Consider the following 20420-nt stretch of genomic DNA (forward strand, 5'->3'; position numbering starts at 1 on the left):
TTTTGGGGTGTTAGACGGCGCGGCGCGAGCGCGCGTGTATCGCGGCCGACGCACGTGCTGCGTCTATTCCGAGACACTCGGTGCACTGGCCAGTTATTCTCTAACAAGTGCATTATCCCTAGCTAACCGCTATCAAATGTGGTGTCCGATTAATAGCAGGTACTCATTCAAGAATCTTGAAGTCACGGTTACATTGGATTGGTTGATACGAGAACTCGGTAAGAGGTGGTAATAGCATCCCCGTAAAGAGGCGGAAATAAACCTAGTGTTTCTAAGTTGAATTAGCCACTGCTATTCTTCTTACGATAAGTAAATCATTTGACAAAGTTGATAAATTTTAACCCGCGTTAATGGTACAAATATTATAACTATCAGAAAGGCTAGCGCAATGTTAAGTGCATTTTTCCGCATTGCTCGCATAAGAAATAATTAGAGAATATTGGTCTCATATTAATGACATTCTCACATACAGAAGTCACTAAGTACCTATATGTAACAGATGAAAGTCACTACCTAATAGTGTAGCGTAGCAGTCCAGTAGTACCTATAGTTCGTTTTTTTTAGCATTAGAAAGAACTTGCAAGAAGGTAAGCGATCTTGACATGTATTTTAATTGAAAAACGCAGAAGAATATAAATGATCGTATTAGATTTACAATTGTTACATATTTGCCGTAACTTATTTTTCAAATGTGTTTTGCAATTAAAAGACACATCAAGATTGTTTACCTTATTTCTAATGCTAAAAAAACGAACTATAATACCACCAATATTTCGGTGTCTGATCATAGCCAAAACTCGTATGGCAACAATGCTTCAGTTTAGACAAATGGGCCGATCGAGTTAGGTTTATTTTGCATGTGACGCGTGCCAACAGTTAGAGCATTTTAGCACTAGTCTACTGCTGTTCTAAATATTTTAGTCGGGATCGGGATAGTCCCTGCAATATTGTTTAGAATCGACTTTTAAAGTGTTTTTTTTTAATATAAGTAATATAACAATTAGGGGTTATTGTTGCTCTTGTTATTTGTATCTTTTTAATGGCATTCTAATGCTTGGCCAGTGTCATGTCGATTTATGTTAACAATATACCTACTCAAGTATGTATTACCAAATCTTTACTCCTTTATCCTCTCAAATGTACTTAAGAAGTGGCCAAAGTACATTTTGGGTGATTAATATTTCTTTACGAATAGTAAGATTAGAAGGTAATGAATACGGAATGATAATGCAACAACATTTATTTGCGCTAGTAACAAAGGTGCAAATCTCAAACAAGTTGATTATTAGCAAAGCATCATGGACACGAGGGCAGTCAGCAACGTGGCAACAGCTACGATTCTCGGCGCGGCCAAGTCCAAGGCGGCCAAACTGCAAGTTGATGCGTTCGCTTCCTGTAACAAAAGAAAATGCGAATTGGAAGTTTAAGTTTATATACCATCATCCACGCTGTCAACTGACAATTTTTAGGGTTCCGTACCCAAAGCGTAAAACGGGACCCTATTACTAAGACTTCGCTGTCCGTCCGTCCATCCGTCCGTCTGTCCGTCCGTCCGTCTGTCACCAGGCTGTATCTCACGAACCGTGATAGCTAGACAGTTGAAATTTTCACAGATGATGTATTTCTGTTGCCGCTATAACAGCAAATACTAAAAACAGAATAAAATAATGATTTAAATGGGACTCCCATACAACAAACGTGATTTTTGACCAAAGTTAAGCAACGTCGGGAGTGGTCAGTACTTGGATGGGTGACCCTTTTTTTTGCTTTTTTTGTTGTTTTTTTTGCATTATGGTACGGAACCCTTCGTGCGCGAGTCCGACTCGCACTTGCCCGGTTTTTGTATTAAGAATGAGTCGCCGTCCAGTGGCGCCCTCATTAGGGGAATTGTGATCTCTGAAAATCCAATTTAGTTTCTGTATAATTAAATCAGTAGGTGTACATTAATATTGTTATCCTACTGATTCCCCAACTTTTGGTTAAAAGCCCTCCAATAGCGACCAATAAAAAAAAAATACGTTACTTTTTAGACTTACATTATGTGTACCAACGTTCAACCCAAATCAGTAATTTCGGAGCAAATTTACTATGACAGACACTCAAGTGATCCTGTAAGGGTTTCTTTTGAACGAACGGAACCCTTAAAATATTAATATATTTTACACTTTAACACTTTACCTTCTCGTGAAAAGTAAAGCAGCCTTCCAACCGGCGCCGCGGAAGCTTGCCCAATTCTAACTTATGGCACGGCTCCCGACTGTATATAGAGTTGTTCGTGGGCACCGGTTTCGTCGTCGGCGGCTTTTCGCAATTCACATTAAACTCAAAAAGCCCCATCTTCTCCACCACCACTATCATCAAATTGGTATACCGAACGTACGAGGCCCAGTAAGGGGGGTGACACTCCCCTCGGTTCTCCTCGTATGTGACTGGGTGATCTTCAGCTGTCTTCAAGAAATGCGTTTGGTTCATTATGTACAGTCTGATGCGATGATCGCAAGAAAACGTTTCTTCGTCTTCGTCTACAGCTTGAACTGTCTCATTATTCACTGTTTCTGGAAGTGGTGTCGTGTTTTGTGCAACTAAAAATAATTATTACGGTTTTATTAGGTTAGGTGTTAGACAACCTGGTTTTGTGATAATGTAACTTCTTTGTTTTAGATACTTACAGTCCTCGGGCATTCCGTAGACATATTGATTCCAGTTATAAATGTCACCCAATAATATTAAAAATTCGGTTAAAACCCATTTGAGTAAAGTGAACGGCTGGAACGATAGAATAAATATTAGTCACACTATACCTACAGTTTAATTAATTAACACTGGGGAACATAGGTACTTAATTTTATACATACAGAAGCGGCTAATAATCTAAAATATTTTTCAGATTTGCTGTGTAAATTGTAACGGGACGAGTTTATGAATATGGTAATGATGATATAATAGTTGTTTGCATAATACAAGGTATTTTCACAAATATTCGAATTAACATCAGAAACAATAAAATTATGTTACTTATTATAGATTTATTCTGCTTCTGTATTATTTGAATTGTTTAACAAAAATAATCAATTATAAAACTTATCGAAACCAAATCCCGTACAATATCAAAATTTAAAAGTAGATATACAAGTATTAATATTTGCTGATGGTAATCATCCTACCGTTATGAGACTCCATGAGCTACTAGGTTTAGGAAGTATTGAGTTTGGACACAACGCTTGATAGTTGAATACTTCAACGTGCTCGAAAATTTGTTTATCGATGAACGACTGCAGCACCAAAGGATGGATTTCGCCAAAGAACTGGCCAACCTCATCCGAATTATTCGATAGAACCACGTATCCTGAACTATCTATGACGTAGCAATCATGCTCGATCCCGTCGCATGATAAACTCTGGAAATGAAAAAATATATACGTTTTAATTTAAATCTTTACGTAGCAGTGATCCAAAGGACTCGAGCTTTTTAGCTCTTTTTTTAGGGCTCGCCTCATCTCTTGACGCCTAAAAGCCTATTAAGCTCTTTAGCCTCCGAGCCTAGTTCTATTTAAGAGCCTAGACTCTGGGAGCTTAATAAGGTTATTAGCCCCAAAAGTCTAGGATCTTAAATAGAACTAGGCTCGGGGGCTAAAGAGCTAAATAGGCTTTTAGCCTTTTAGGCGTCAAGATATGAGGCGAGCCCTAAAAAAGAGCTCCAAAGGCTCGAGTCTTTTGTATCACTATTACGTAGTCAACACATCACAACGGCTTCAATCACAATGTAAACGGCCCTCAGGTATATATTGAAATTATGTTTTACAATGTTTTTATTTTCGAGTTGTGCTATTTGGGCGGCTTATGCGGTAAATGGTTACTTAGATAAATTTATATAAACTACCTAGCTTACTAATGTTGTCTTATAATTAATATTTTATAAAACAATATCGAAATGAGAATAAATATAACAACTTTCTTCAAATTCCGATATCGTCTTGACAATTTTTACCTACATTACTTGTACACTCACGTACTCACCTTACCACCCACCGATTTGGTAATCTCTGAAAAGCTTTGCCAAAAATGTTTATAAGAGAACTGGAAGCCCACAACGGAAGCAGGAGTGTCAATTCCCTTGTCTTTATAGAAAATGGCGTAGCTGGCGGTGATCGTAATGTCGCCGTCATCGTTCTTGACAGAAGGCCGGTTCTTTATTGACTGGTCTAGTATTGGTAAACGCGTCGCCACGACAAGGGACTCTCGGTTGTAGAGTTTAGTCTGGTTGCGCTGGAGTACCGCCGCTTTATATGGCGTCGTTTCTATTCCGGTGCGGTAATCATCTCCAAAGATACTGAAACAAGAATGTGCGATTTAAATTGTGCCTAACGATTGTCAGTTTCACGTTTTGTGTGATTCTGAAAATTAAGCATTTAACGCTCTTAAAAGTCAACTTTGTTAAAGTAGTCTTAGTTATTTGATAAGACAAATTTATTTATTTATTTATATGAGCCTAGTGTGTCCCACTGCTGGGCAAAGGCCTTCCTCCTCCCTTTCCACGTATCGTCGCCTTTTTCGACGGTTGAGAGGAATCGCCGCCCGGGGCTTCTTAGCACCCCGATATCCACCGTGATGCTGCCTACCGTCATCAGCAGCACCATCGTTAGAGCTACCAGGCACTTGGGGCCGGTTTTTGGGTTTTCGTTTCATGTTGGAGGGGTTAATAAGACAAATAAAAAAACTTATATTTATCATAGATATCAACGATTTTACAAGTAAACAATTATTGGGATATATCTACTTACTTCCCATCATATATTTTGCTCCTCTCGCCTTGCTCATTTACGACTTCATTTTTATCGTCATCGTTCAGATAATGCCACCTTGTGAGACCACTGGACGTCATAATGAATCGCACGCTGACATTGTATTTTTCAGCCAGCCAAGCTTCGCGTTGGCTGTGGTCTTTCCAGTCTTTAAAATATGGAGCCGATAGCTTCGCGTCAAAGACTAGCTGCTTTACTAGATCTTCGTTACAATAATAATCATCTTTATCGAGTATTTCTCTCTTGTCTCCACAGTGCGCTGGAAAAATCAAGCATGGGTTGTAGTTTAAAAATGTAACTGGTTTGTACGAACATGTCTGGCAAACGGACAGACAGATAAGTTTTCGGGCGTTGATTTTTTCCGAAATGTAAATTGTAAATAAAATAGCCATCACGATGGTAGATACAAATTATGATAGACACATGGATAAACAATAGGTAACCATTTATTTTTTTACTTACAGTCAACTGAGAAAGCTTGCGATTCAATCTTATACTGGGTTTTTGAAATGTTAAGATCGTTCTTTGAAATCCTTACTAAGAACTTCCAGATTTCTATTTCAGGGGTTTCTGATTCATGCCCTTCCAAATAATGATATTTGCAGTAAACCCTGAAACAGTTTATATATTTGTTATGTAATATAATAAAGTTAACATTAGTACCTAAGCGACTAATCGCTTCTACACCTACTTTTTCTCGATTATGATTATTTGATTGAACAGTATAAAAAAATATGCAGTATATTCGATTTATTAGATGAAGCATGCGGTATATATTATTATAGGTATATCAGAGTATTCTTGTGTTAAGTATATATTGAAGCACGAATGATATACGGCGCGATTCGGGAAATGATTTAGAGATTCACTAGATATAAAGTAGTAAAGATATGTGACGTTCCACGGCAAAAGGTACCTTATGGCGGCTGGAGCTTACGCTATTATTAACGTCTAGTGAATCTCTAATTCATTTCCCAAATTCCGCTAATAGACTACATTTTTAACCGACTTCCATAGGAAGAGGTTCTAGATAAAGATATATAGTTTTTCAAATGTTTATTTACCAATCGGGGTGTATTCTGTAGCTGTAATTGAAGAATTGGGTGACATTGATTCCTATGAGGTCTTGTCCTTGTGTGGCTTCAAGAGGGTTGTCTTTCAGGATGAGCTCCGTGTCTCCGTAACCCTCTGGAAGGGAGATGCCCATTGAGAAAGGTGTTCCCTCCAGTTCGTTGAAGAAGTAGTCGTGTTTGACGCGCGCTATCCTCCTGAAATATCATTCAAGTTATTGTTACTAAATAGGAAAATGATATAGTTACGTAGTAATTAATTTTTTGAAGGTTTGGAGGATTATCGTACTTAATCATGATACAATCATTGAAAAATATTTTTTTCTCAATAAATTCATTTTCGGGAAACTTTTAATGCAGATTGTACCTACTTTTCTTTCCACAGACACAGTATAATAAAGAGCTTAGTACTAGCGTACCACAATAATACTCATCGACACAATTCCAAACACCCCAACACAACACAACACAATAAGGTTGCGTTGTTTTATCTCAGAGTTTCTATGGCCACCTCTTGTCTCCATCATCAGATCAGCTCGATGGTACCATAATATTGCATTGTCACCCGGCTTACATACTCGGAATCCGGCAGGTGGGTTAAATTTAACTTGCTAGATTTGATTATACACCCTCAGACTAAAAGTTTAGAAATTGGCAAAAAAATGTTAAGTATAGCAAAATTTACTTGAAAGTCACAGGTGTATTGTCTACAAATGTTGCAAACACTTGCCTTAAGGGGCCCACAGATTAGCAGTTCGCTTGACGATATCAGCCTGTCAGATAAACGCAAAAAGTGACAGTTTTCCGAACAACTGACAGGCTGATAACGTCCGGCGAACTGGTAATCTGTGGGCTCCATTACACGCGTTTTAGCAGTTCCCAGCTCCCGCTACATACTCAGCACCGAGTGTGTTAAAAAAAACCTTGTCAGACGCAATGATGTTATAAACATAGTTCGTACCTCATGTCATCGTAGTGGAATAACACCTCAACTTCGGTCATGTTTCCACGCTTCGCCTCGGTGAGGTTCTGGCGCAGCCACTGGATCTTGTCGCCCAACTCGCGCGCATCCTTCCCATCGTCCACCTGTTCCACTTCCACGAAGTCGACACTGTTGTAGTTCACTTGGAGCTCTCCATTGATCTGAAATTACATGTTGACTACAGAGAAATTTAAACAAAAAAACTGTCATGGGAAAATTGTTCAGGCACAGTTTAGACAGTTTGTAAGTTCCATCAGGGCATTCTCATCATCATTCTCTTGCCCTTGTCCCATTTACTTGGGGTCGGTACAGCATGTCTTTCTCTTCCACACCTCTCTGTCGCCCGTCATTTCATCATCAGGCAAGGCATTCTATTAAAAAATAATGAAATACCTACATACTACAATAATATTATGTATCTCTTTGGAAGTTAATATATTGTTTTCAAATTGAGAATGAGAATCGTCAGAAACTTACCGAGGTTATAAGAAGTGGATGAAGTAGTAAATATCCGTTATTACTAACTATGAACGAGTAACCGTTGACGCCAAGCTGAAACAAGAAACATTTTAATATTTTCTGCATTTTTACGAAGATAGTTTTTTTCAAACAGCGTAGTTACGGTGATAAAAAAAAATCTTTATACAATAAAACAGATCTGTAACCGGTAACCGCAAACGGTAACGAAATTCTTTCCGTTCCTGGGTGAATGAACGAAAACGGTTTGTAATATGAAACGGCTTCCGAGCCCTGTTTCTGTCAGGACTATCATTTCTGTAGCGTTACCTGATGTGGTTTTGCCAGTTTAGCGATACTGTCGATGGGAACGTCGGTGCCGGCCACTCCGAGCAGTGTGGCGTTAACGTCGCCTTCGATGAATGCAGGGATCGCCACAGAAGTCACCAGTTTATCTTCGTCTGGCTGTAATTAAACAATAATTTTGATTAAATTTTATCCATATTTTTAGCACACTTATCAACAGAATTTAATGGGTAACCCCATTAAATTCAATTCATGTTGTTTTTTATGTTTCTAATGGGTAACAACTGCAATAAATCAAATTAAAATAGTAAACAAATATAATTACAACGAAAAAATGGTGCAATATAATTTTATTAGTAGTTTCTGTCTATACCATCTCACCGAACTGGTTATATATCCGATTCCTTCTCAATTCAGGCAGCTCGCCTTTGGAATAGTCTCCCTGTCAAAATTAAACAGTGTCCGAACAGATTTGCTTTTAAAAAATCCTCAAGTGAGCACTTTGCTGGCAGTACTGGAAAATCTTGAATGTTTCTGTTTTTGTAAGTTCATCTGATTTCATATGTATGTATGTATGTATGTATATGTATATGTAAGTAGGTATATGTATTTGTATCAATATTATTTATATTGTATTGTATTGTGTTCGTACAGGTACCTAACTAATTGTATCATCTACTACATGTTTTTGCACCGCCTACAACCTATCTGATTTGCCTAAAGGTTGACTGGTAGAGAATGCCTTATGGCATTAAGTTCGCCTTTTGTACAGTGTATTTCCTTATGTGCAATAAAGATTAAATAATTTAAATAAATAAATAAAATAAAATAATATTAAATTACATAAATTTAAATTACTAAAAGACATAAACAGAAATATAAAACTAAAACTAACTACAATTACAATTAAAATAACTAAAACTAAAAATTAAAAATACCTATCAAAATTTGGTGCCTTCGGGAGGGTGCCCAACACGCAGGCAGCGTTCCCGCGCTGGATTGCGATGGCAATTCGCTGCGCGAGAAAGCTGCCCGCGCGGGGGTCGCCCGTTGCATCCCTCAGCCTTTTCCCGAGCGCCTTGAGGAGCAAATGTGCGCCTCTGCCCCACGAACCAAGTGTCTCGACGCCAAATGCGACGAATTAGTATTGGGCGGCGAGACAGCTGTATTTAGCTACCTTTTGACGCTCCCGAGTGTAATGATTTTATTTTTAAAATGTTACATTACCTATGTCTTCTGTGATGATTTTGACAGTATACTACATCCTAGTGGTCGCTGTTATAGACCGGGAGATAGTGACACATTTTACTGGGTCATTTGTACCAGTATGGCGGTTCGTCAGGGGTCTAAGTACGTAATGAACGAAATAAAAATGATGGTCATAGCGCTGGTACCGGCGGCCCAATCGCCTGGGCGTTAGTCGAACGTGTCGGATAAAATACGAGTGTCGAACGATTTGTTCCACAAAAATCCTCGTATTGTCCGATAGTCCATAAAAAAGAAGTAGGCGGTAGCGTAATGCCATACTTCTCCGGTGTGACTTACAGCCCGCCATACTGAGGCGAACACATTAATAAAAAAAAAACAATTCAATCATTTGTGCCAAGTTAATTTTTGCACAGGTGATCATCGTCGAGCAGCCATTCATGGACATCACCATGCCATACTTTTCGGATGGTTCCAAATGGCCGCCATACCGCCGCAAGGGAGTTAATTTTTTTTATTGCTAAACGATTTGTACCATCTTGAAATTTTTTTTCAAGACTTTCTGTGTGATCATAAATGGAAATCTCATAATGCCATACCTGTAGGAGGTGGCAAATGTGTACAATATTTTTTTTTTATTTCAAGTATGGTGCCCCTTTTTCCCCCTATTAGAAGTATGGCAAATATAATAATGGTCACATTGCATCATATAATTTCCAAAAATCCAAATGCCATACTGATACAAATCGTCAAAAAAATTTTTTTTCCATTTAAGTCTTGGCTTAAGTCTCACAGTCGTCCGCCCCGTAATTATAATCTGGAATAATTTTTTTTAGGTATAATTGTATCCAAACAAACAGAATATGATGATGCCATGCTGTAAAATATTTTTTTACGTATACATAGTCGTACTTTTTGAAACTTGTCGATTAAATAAGTTTTTCAAGTATGGCAGCACTATTTCCCCCTACTATAAGTATGGCAATTATAATAATGGTCATATTTTATCAAATACTTTTCAAAAATTTAAATGCAATACTGGTACAAATCGTTTAGAAAAAAAAAAATTAACTCCCTTGCGGCGGTATGGCGGCCATTTGGAACCGTCCAAAGAGTATGGCATGGTGATGTCCATGAATGGCTGCTTGACGATGATCACCTGTGCAAAAATTAGCTTGGCACAAATGGTTGAATTGTTTTTTTTTTTAATTAATGTGTTCGCCTCAGTATGGCGGGCTGTAAGTCACACCGGAGAAGTATGGCATTACGCTACCGCCTACTTCTTTTTTATGGACTATCGGAAAATACGAGGATTTTTGTGGAACAAATCGTTCGACACTCGTATTTTATTCGACACGTTCGACTAACGCCCACGCTATTGGGCCGCCGGTACCAGCGCTAAGACCATCATTTTTCTTTCCTTCATTACGTACTTAGACCCCTGACGAACCGCCATACTGGTACAAATGACCCAGTAAAATGTGTCACTATCTCCCGGTCTATTAGTAGGCCGAGGGCCAAAAGGCCGATTATTGGAGGCGTTGGGCGCCAATTCATCGCAATATGTAGAACAAAAAATAAGTCAACTAAAATATACTTACACTATCGACGTCAGGGCTCACATCCCAATCCTTTGTTCTCTGTAAACGTAAATATTAACTTTAGTTCTGAGTCCATTGAAATAAACGGGGGAGGGTTCACGCTAAAGGCATGTTAATCCTGCAGGACGAAATTAATCGTCTAACTTTGTTTGTATGTAGATGCGAATCTGGTTGTTTTAATATAAGGTAATGATCATTTAGCGGTTATTGTTATATTTTATGTACTATATGTATGGTAAGCGCTCGAAGGGGTTGGTCAAATATAAAATAGTGGCCAGCAAGAAAAATAATTCAATATTTAAAATGTGTCATTTGACAATTATCAGTTTATCACTTCCAATATGCTTTATTTCTCTGCTGATATTATTGCATTTAAAATCTTTCTATATAATAAAATAACAATTTTGCTGCCCAGTTGGTTATATACATACATTAAATTGCTGCTGTTTATATAATCTGAGATACTAAATAATGAAAAACAGTTTCGAACGAGATATTTTTTTATTTAAAGAGGATAAAATATTTGTTTGCTGACTCAATGATTGAATGGTCGATTTTAGTTACTAATAAATTTTGATAACGGCCAGAAATTTACTTCACCTTTGGATTTTACATTCAATATAAAGTTAACGGACGATATTGATGGAACTAGTAAAATACAAATAATGTTAATAAAGACAATACTAATCAGGTATGTTTCTATCCATTCACTAATAGACTAATATCTGGTAACTATGTACCTACATTTAGCGTCACAGTTCGAAAAAAAAAATAGGTTGACACAATAGGACGGGACAGTATTCATTTTTGGGCAAATGGTCAGTACGGGATTTCACATATGTGGGACAAAATAGTTCACTGCCATATCATTTGTTAGATAAACCGGTAGAGGGTCATTTCTGAAAAGGTTGAGTTGACAACAACTATAAATGATTGTGTTTGATAATAGTCAAAACTTGTACAGTACCCGGTGATAAATATTGCACATTGGAATTTCGGCTTCGTAGAGTGTTGTCTCTTTCTCTCTCGTTGTCTCCAATATTCCCTTTCTAAAGACCGATGTGCAATATTTATCGCCGGGTACTGTAATAAGTTTTTAATCTCGGATACTTTCCTTAAAAGGATAAATCTATACCTCTTTAAGGGTAGGTACCCATTCTTCACACATAATCACAAATAGAGTTAAACTCAACTAAATCAGTGATACTTACACCTTCTGTCAGATAATGAACTTCAAAGGCCATTGGTTATAAACTAGATTGTGTCTTTCATCGACTTCCTGAATAAATAACAGTACCAGTTTATAATCTCATATAAAAGGCTAAATTTAAAAGTTAATAATAGGTAACAAGTGTAATAACCGACTTCCATTTACCGCATTCCAAGGGATATGAGGGAATAAACCTCAAAATCAGTCGCTAGGCTAGTTTTATTCGTACGCCCCTAGTTGGAACAACACAATACTTTTTAAACAAAAATAATAATTTATACCGAAACTATACCTAGTCGTTTTAATGAAAACTCACTCTGAAGGAGGAAGTCGGTTGAAAAATGTTATTTTTAATTTATTGCGATTTAAACTGACCGTCTTGTCCATACTGGCATGAGTCCAGGTAGGAGGAGGTTTTGTACCGTTCAATATCATTGGTTTAGCGATCACGTTGATGTACTTTAGCACTTGTTGCTGGACTTCTTCCACTGAGTGGATGTGGTCGAATGTACCTGCCATCAGAAGCATACATTAATCAGCTATACCGTTGAAAAACTCCTGTACCTCTTGATGAAGATTCTGGATTTTAAAGTGAGCATTGTACCCATAGCCTAGCTTACCTCTATTATTACAAGCCATTGATTTTATTTCATCGACGTTGGACACTTCTTTTCCAATGAGATACGTGAATACTCTAACAGGCGTGTACGTTTTGCCATTAACCACCTCTCTATTGTATTGCTCAAAAATATCAGAAAAGTTTCCTGAAACGTAATCTGTGATCAACATGATCATTTGGTTACATCCTCCAATACTCGCCACATTGCAATTGGTTTCTTTTCTTCTCTGTAATTGAAAGGTACATTTATTTAAGCCGTTCAGTATCTTCAGCCTCGGATACTGTCTAAGACGGAAGCTAGCATGAACATAATATTATAGTGGAGATGATAATCTGCCAAGAAACTTTAACTCTAGGACCAATTCGTACAAAAAATAGGGAGGTAAAACAACTTGCTTCAGACTTCTGTTGCGCTGGAGTGATGATGGTCTAAGAGATGTGACCACACTCGAAGCAACCAAATGCGATGAAGTGGTGCAGAGTAACGGCGTTTTCTTCTGGTAGTGGTCTCTAAATTATTTAAATGTAATGATACTTACGGCCCTCAACGTGGTAAAAGCTTTTATATAAGCTTCAGTAAGATTGGCGTAGCCGTCCAATTCTATCTTATGTTTTTTACCGTCCTCCGTCGGTGTTAGGATTTCTAATATTGTTCCTATGTTTTCCTTTGTAGCCTGAACTACTGAGAACTCTTGTGATGAATTTGAATTGACTTGAGAACAATTCATCACTTGACCGGTCACATTTTTGAAATAATACACGTTAACATAGTCATTGTTAGACAAGGTATCCAACAATGACTTCAAAGTTGTTCTTGCTACATAGTTCTTGAACCCGGTCATAGAACCTGAGACGTCAAAAAGAATGATCATGTCTTTGGAGCAGGTGGCGGCCTCGATGTACCACGACTGCACGCGGCAGTCATAGATGTCAGTATCCTTCTGGTTCCAGCGCATTGCAGGGAAAAATCGCAGGACACCATGGGAACTGCCAAAATATTGCCACGTCAAAGACGGGTCGGCATTGTAATTTTTAGTAAATATGTCATTGAGATCCTTTGTCCAAAGTATGGCTTTTCTTGGTTCCTCCTCTGTAACAGAACCAGATTGATTATTAACGCAAAATTATATAATTTGTTATAGGAAAATATCAATTCGCAATAATGTTTACCTCGGAAAAATATATTGGTAGGAACATGGACGCAGCTTTTGTCAGTATTTACTCGTATGTTGTAAAAGTGAGAATCACGGTCTACAGTTACATTTTCGTAAAAATGTTTCATTAAAATAGTAAATTTTGGTATTTTTTCCGGGTCTTCTTCAGTCGGGATCACAACTGTATCATTTCCAAATTCATTCAGTTCCATAAAGACTGAATATTTAGCGGAGCAGTACTCAAACTCATCTTCTGCCGTCCCGTTGTATTCCTCGTTAAATTTTTTCGCTAACTCGATAGCTGTCGCGTGGATACACTGAAATAAAATTTAACTAATATATTTAGTTTTATATTATACAATATGAATAATAGAAAAATGTTATTTTTCATATCTCATGCTCTGAAAGTGGGTCGTTGTTGTTCTAAAAGGTGCGCAGAAAGTGATACGTTTATGCTCTAGTGCAGAAAAGTGGTGTACTCCTCTGCGTCCCCGTCCCACGAACAACTGGGTGGAATCAAAATGGAAAAATAGTGTCTTTATTTCCTCGCCTGGAACAATTGGTAATTGTTTAATTTTATTAATCCCACGTTGATCCTTTTTTTATAAAAAATGATATAAGTGAATTGTTAAAAACAAATTATTCTTGATTTATTTCGTTGAATTCTATTTACTCGATTTCATAAGGCGGGAACCAAAAGGAATACACCAAAAATATTTTTTTAAACCTTACACTTGCGTAAATGGGCAAAGGCAGAATCTTATACAGCCACAGTTAAACGTTTGTACGATATTAAATTGATTTTTAAAGATATTTAGCACTATATTCATGAAAATTAAATAAAATACAAGAAAAAAAATGACTTATTATTAATTAAATTGTTATTTAATATTTAAAATACTTTTATTATGTTATTACGTAGTGCGGCGCACCAAGGTCGCGGTGCGGTCCGGTAGTCTGTTGCGGCTTTTAGAACGAAAAAGTATAAAATTAAAAAGTAAGAGGCAATCCCGCTGATTTTCATACTATAATGAACAAATCATTTAAAAATTACTGCAGTTTGTTAAAAAATGTGTGTTTTCGTAAATATTGCAATCTAAATGATTTTCGCTAGGGGTTATTAATCACACCTGTAAAGTCTCCGATTGCAAGTAAGTCCTAAAGAAAATAAATCATGGCCGTAGATCTATTAGGTACTTCCATTACTGATTTTGCGAAATTGCCTTGTCTTGTTTGGTTTCCTCGCATTCGATATGAAAAGTAGAGTGTTTAACTCGGGTGAAAGGCACCATTTCTGTCTCGGATTATTGGCGCTCTCACTGCGTTCGAGCGCCAAACTACCTCGACAGAAATGGGTGCCTTTCCACCCTTGGTTAACAATCTACTATATAATTATTTTTCTCCAATATGCTCGGAAATGTTCACCTTACTGTAGCAAAAATAGTACGGGAAGTTCTTCGTTAATGTCAAACTCTAACTAAAAAACATCAAACTATCGCTGTCCTGTTCTAGCGGACGGGAAGTAAAAAAACACTACAGTAATAAGTTATTACTGTAGTGTTTTTTACTTTTTAATAATAAAAAACGCAAACAGCCAATTATTATTGCCGCGAGCCGCTTCTACACGACCCGATCAACTATCATTTCACGTGTATGATCGTGCGAATACTGCTTAATAAAATCAAAGATTATTTTTATATTTTTTTTAAATCTCATCCGTGTCCATAAAGCTTACATAGTTTGTCAAAGGACTTTCTCATTTCAAACATAGACAAAGAGAATCATACTATCTTTGTCTTACACTAGTACTAGCACCCAAAAGAAAAGGATGGGTGTAGTTTTCCTGGTTCTTACTGACTGAAAAGTTGGTTTGACAAACTATATTGCGCAATTATATTGAATGGTACTGAATGGCAAAATAAGTTTGTGCCTTTAACTTTTAAAAATTAATTAAAGAGGGAAATTGTTTTTGACATTTTGGATGTGAAGGTTTGATTTGAGTGATGCTTGATGCTTAAATAATAATTATTTTAGCTTATTTCCTCGCATGTTTGGAGAAAAGCACTATATATGCCTCGGCAGGAATAGCAATTCGTGGATTCGTCTTCTTTGTCGGACTCCGCTCCGCGTCGTCCGACAAAATCGAAACTCATCCACGAATTGCCCTTTCCCGGCCTCTGCAATAATGTACTATTATTTCGGACTGGTTCGAGTATGCCATGCTAAAGCATTTTTTATTTAATTGAAATTGAATTTTTACCACACAATTTTTTTTCAAGCACAATATTAATAAACTAGTATGTTAAACACTGATTTAAACTTTCACGATTATTAAACATTATCAAACTGCACAACGGGACTTAATCGCGTATTTAAGTTTTAAGATTTACCTCCGACGTTTCGAGGACGGCGTTGTCCCCGTGGTCTCGGAGAAGACTGGCTCAAGTTGACATCAACATCAATTTTAATCAAAAAACATTGCAATTTTAATCGGGACGAGGGTTTTAAGATCTCATCCACATGGAATCCAGTCATTAGTAGATGTAAGCGGAAACGAATATCGACAGTCGATAAATCGAATATCGTTAGTGTTGTGTGTCGACAGAGTGACATCCCTAGTGCGCAAAACGTTCAAACTGATAAACAAGACCAAGTGCGGGTAGTTCGAAAAACTCGCGCGGCTAGAAGATGTTGATGTCAACTTGAGCCAGTCTTCTCCGAGACCACGGGGACAACGCCGTCCTCGAAACGTCGGAGGTAAATCTTAAAACTTAAATACGCGATTAAGTCCCGTTGTGCAGTTTGATAATAAACTAGTATGTTTATCAAAAATGGCTCTTGAAGACCCATAATATATTCTATTTGAAAAGTCCAACGACATCCCACACTAAAGGGTAATAGAAGAAAAAAAAAACACTTGTCGTGCAGGGGAGCTATCCTAAAAAAACTTTCTTTTCTAGTTCATATTTTACGAGTTTTGTCGGCGTAACTGATGTATAATTATATTCATGCCAAATTTCAGCTTTCTAGCGCTAACGATCATGGAACAAACAGACGGACATGGCGAAACTATACGAGTTTCCTTCCTAGTTGACTACGTAATACTAATAGTATTAAGTTATTTTTATTTAGATATGCATAAGTTTTATTTTTAGTATTACCTATCATTTAATTTCGTTTTCAATATCTTTAAGTATCTCTATAACTGTTTATTTTACGTACAAGTGTTTCCCTTGTCCCATAGTTTTTCTTACCCCACTTAACCTTATGGCCCCTCCAACGTTTTATCCATTAAATACATAATATCTTTTTAAATTTTCATATTGCTCCAGAAGTAATGATTCCATGATTCATTAGTAATTCATTGATTACCTTAACTGCGTTGATTTTCTTCGTTAGCATCATCCTGACAGATGTTAGTGAAGATTCTAATATTGACATACCATCTTTCCTTCTAACGCTCGCGTTCATTTTCTGGTATTCCTGTAACAAAGTTTTGTATTATACTCTAGTAATTATTAATAGTTGCAATTGCACACGACATATAAAGGCCAAATACGGCCTTCTCTGAACAAAAGGTTACCTTTGTGATCCTAATATGTACCTAACTTATTTAAGAAGTGGAGTCTCCCAGATTTTTGATGCAGGGGGGGAATGGTTTTCAGCTTTGGCCACGTTTGAGGTAAGTAATTGTTTAAATTTAGGCACTAAGTCTAAGTCAACTAAAAAAAGAATAGAACATACCAATTTTATTTTACAACTAATATCTACTCGTACCTACCTACTTAACATTATGTGTGAAAAACGAGTCAAGCTGAATAAATCCGAAAAATACCAAAGTAGGTCTCGTAAATAGTAGGTATAGCTCGAAAATAATACAAAAGGTATTCACGGTCCTTTTTGACCTTTTGTATTTTCGATATAAGTCTAGTGACATTAACTTTGATACGCAAAAAGCACTTCAGCAATTTAGAAGAAAGTTCTCGGACGCTAATAGTCATTACGCAAGCTGCGCCCCTGGAAAGTAAGGCAGACCCTTTCTGACCCGGAAAATGGAGAGGTAAAAAACCAATAACAGAGTGAGCGTTATACAAAAATTATAACTTACTATAAGTATAAGTTTAGTTTTTGCTATTAGGATATTCCGTGACATTTAGCATAAATGAATTAAGGTCAATGAGGCTAATTCCATTATAGGGACTATTCCGTTCAACAGCGTTTTTCTCGAACAATGAACAACGTTGATAATTTCGTCGACAAAGCAGCGATTGCTTTTAGTTTCAGCAATCAAAAACAATTTATTTTCCTACGATTGAAAATCAAAGAAATATACGCTCTAAGACGAAATAGTCCCTATGACGGAATTAGCCACATATACTACTTACTATATGTAGGTACACGATTGTTGAAAAACTATCAAATACTCACAGCTTTTATTTGTTGAGCTTTTGTCAAGGCTTCATTTAGTTCCCATATTTCTTCGCCAAGCCGGTCAGCCCATGCTTTAACTCTGAAAAGATAATTACCGTATTATTGGGCAATGACAGTGGAATTACGATCTTAATGATGAAAATTTACTCTGTCCCAAAAAAAGACTAATATGCCTGCTGATCTGAATACTGTTGACGCTGATTATTTTATAACTAAAATATAAAAAAGGAATTATTATTAGTATTGTTTTTGTTAAGATGATAATGGAGTACGGCTTCTCCATGCAAACGTAGTATTGACAGACCTAGGTCATTCCTATAAAATTAAATATTGTTCCTGTGGAGAGCTAACCAAGACTCAAAAAATGATGTAATTTTTTTTTATCATTTCGATTATTATTAAAAATCGTCTATGATTTACGTACTTTGATTATTAGGAAACACTTAGCTACGCGAATACCTACGCACATAGCTGACTGTCGACGTGCGTAGTGGAAGCAGCCTTGCTACAGCGACGTAGCATTATAAAAAAAAAAAGATATTTATTGGGTTCGCACAAACAAACGTAATTTTAACTGGGCTGGTGCTTCTTTTTAAGCGTACATGACACTTGTGTCAAGAGACACCGCTCTCCCTAGGTGGTAGCAGAATTTATATAAAAACAATAACTGTGGCTATTGCATTACAATAGAGGAATCCCTCCCTGTGCGTACATAGCCTAAACATTCCATTTTAAATTAATTCGAATTACGGTTAGGAGCAATAACTTAATAAAGTCAAATATAAATATTAAGGTCAGATTGTAGAGGTGCGTCGACTTGAAAGATTACATTGGAATTTTACCCATCGAAATTGCTGGAAAATTGCTGGTGCTGAGTTGCAGCTGCGGGAAAGGGTCGAACAAAGCCTGTTTACCGCTGCAGCAGTAGCACTGAAATTTTGCTGCGGTCGCAATCTGAATGTAACCTTAACCCTTTTTTAGGCAAATTAAAAATAACTCATGTGCAAGACCAAAGTGATCCCATAAGTGTACCGCGATAAAAGTCGGTTCTGACGTTTAAGCAGTTGAAAAGGGTGTCAAATATATGTATCTTGTAAGATACATTGCCAAGAAAAGGGTTCTTTTGTTTGTACCTATAGAAAATAAAATCCAATAAAGCAAAAATAAAGAAACTGCTAAAATAGAAAAAACCTTCCTGTAAGATTATTTGCCAAGAAAAGAATTTCTAAACAGTAATATGTGAGGACATATTACTAAAATTGTAGATATCTCTGTTTGGCCCTATGGTTGACTGGTAGAGAATACCATTTGGCATTAAGTCCGCCATTTGTACATTGTTGTATTTTTTTGTGCAATAAAGTATAAATAAATTAATAATAAAATGACATTACTCGAAAATCGATAACAATATGATTATTGGGCATGTTATATTAATATGTATGTTTTTTTTTTCAACCTATATTAGGTACAGTCAACATCAAATATGTTTACATTTTTCGCCTTATTACAAAGGAGTATAAGGTGCAAAAATGTAAACATATCTTTGACGTCGACTGTACAGTGTTTATCGACTAGGTACTAAGACAGTTCTCGTAAAACTAATCTGCGGAGGTGTGCACTGCAAATTGCAGTCGCGAAATTAACCATCTGGCGGAAGTCTATTCTTATTAGATTTCTAGGCTCGACCTTCGACGTTTTAAAATAGGCAACCTAGTATAAAAAATCAAAACAATTAGTTGGTGGTGCACTTTCTTACGTGTTGGATCTTTCTGATCTCCTCGCCGGCGTCGCTTCCCGAAGAATCATCAGCAGCGCGCAGAAAACCAAGCTTAGGCCACGCATCGTCGGTGAGTCACTCTTGCGCACCTCACACTTTACATATACACAAGCTCAATCTGTTCAGCTTTAAGGCACTTTGTTACAGTATTTTGTTCAAAAGGCTAATACCATCACGACTACAACGCTACGCTAAAATACAACGCTCTATTTATAACAGAAAATATATCTCTATTATAGGTAAGCTTTCACTGTGATAACGAGCACGATTAGGTACAATAGCGGCACGTAAATTTCTCTAGGTTATAGTAAGTTTTGCTAAACTTTGCTGCTGACACTTAGAAGCTTGGTACACTGCATTGATAGTCGGTAGTCACAAGAGATCACAACGCGGTTGCTTATGTTATTGTTGAGTTTTTTGCCGCCGATGCGGTGTCGGTGGCGGCCCGGCGCGACGCGTGTGTCGCTGCGGACGCACGTGCTGCGTCTATTCTCGGCCGGGCGGGCGGCGCGGCATCGAGCGAACACGAACTGGGTCGGGCAAACTCGCCCGTCCACTCGTTTCCACGCTTTTGGGCTTTTTCGAAGTGATATAGCAAAGCATATCGCGGGTATTTATAATATGAACTTTGTTAATCCATGTTAATGTCATCTAGCTAGTCTTATTGTCGCCCTAATTGTACAATCAAACTTAGTAGAATAGAACCACAGATCGCGGAATGACGCTAAGAATTATAAATAAAACAGACAAGTTTAAAATCAAATTAAAAGTAAAGTTTTACAGTAGTGAGTATGTAGTATATTAAT

The 20420-nt window shown here is 37.1% G+C and overlaps 1 protein-coding gene across 1 annotated transcript; it reads right to left on the minus strand.

Moving 5' to 3' along the window:
* Window positions 1–1222: 1222 nt before the first annotated feature.
* Window positions 1223–20148, minus strand: LOC134680234 (voltage-dependent calcium channel subunit alpha-2/delta-3-like). Its single transcript, XM_063539322.1, has 19 exons — window positions 19594–20148; window positions 17835–17916; window positions 16779–16889; window positions 13423–13723; window positions 12792–13342; window positions 12254–12479; window positions 12009–12145; window positions 10424–10462; window positions 7641–7775; window positions 7332–7406; window positions 6834–7015; window positions 5867–6070; window positions 5265–5413; window positions 4782–5061; window positions 4018–4330; window positions 3165–3398; window positions 2670–2766; window positions 2179–2582; window positions 1223–1393 (listed from the first exon to the last, which is right to left on the minus strand). Exons 1-19 carry the CDS (start codon window positions 19677–19679, stop codon window positions 1286–1288), a joined length of 3714 nt encoding a protein of 1237 aa, XP_063395392.1. The 5' UTR covers window positions 19680–20148; the 3' UTR covers window positions 1223–1285.
* Window positions 20149–20420: the final 272 nt, after the last annotated feature.

Source organism: Cydia fagiglandana, chromosome 3 (genome assembly GCF_963556715.1).
Source record: "Cydia fagiglandana chromosome 3, ilCydFagi1.1, whole genome shotgun sequence".
NCBI classification, from domain to species: domain Eukaryota; kingdom Metazoa; phylum Arthropoda; class Insecta; order Lepidoptera; family Tortricidae; genus Cydia; species Cydia fagiglandana.

Excerpts from the sequence above, each read along its gene's own strand:
- LOC134680234 (XM_063539322.1), bottom strand. The coding sequence starts at position 19,679 with ATGCGTGGCCTAAGCTTGGTTTTCTGCGCGCTGCTGATGATTCTTCGG. Across the intron at positions 12,146-12,253 it reads AATGGCTTGTAATAATAGAG|GTACATTCGACCACATCCAC; the intron begins GTAAGCTAGGCT and ends TTCTGATGGCAG. Across the intron at positions 3,399-4,017 it reads CCAAATCGGTGGGTGGTAAG|AGTTTATCATGCGACGGGAT; the intron begins GTGAGTACGTGA and ends TTTCATTTCCAG.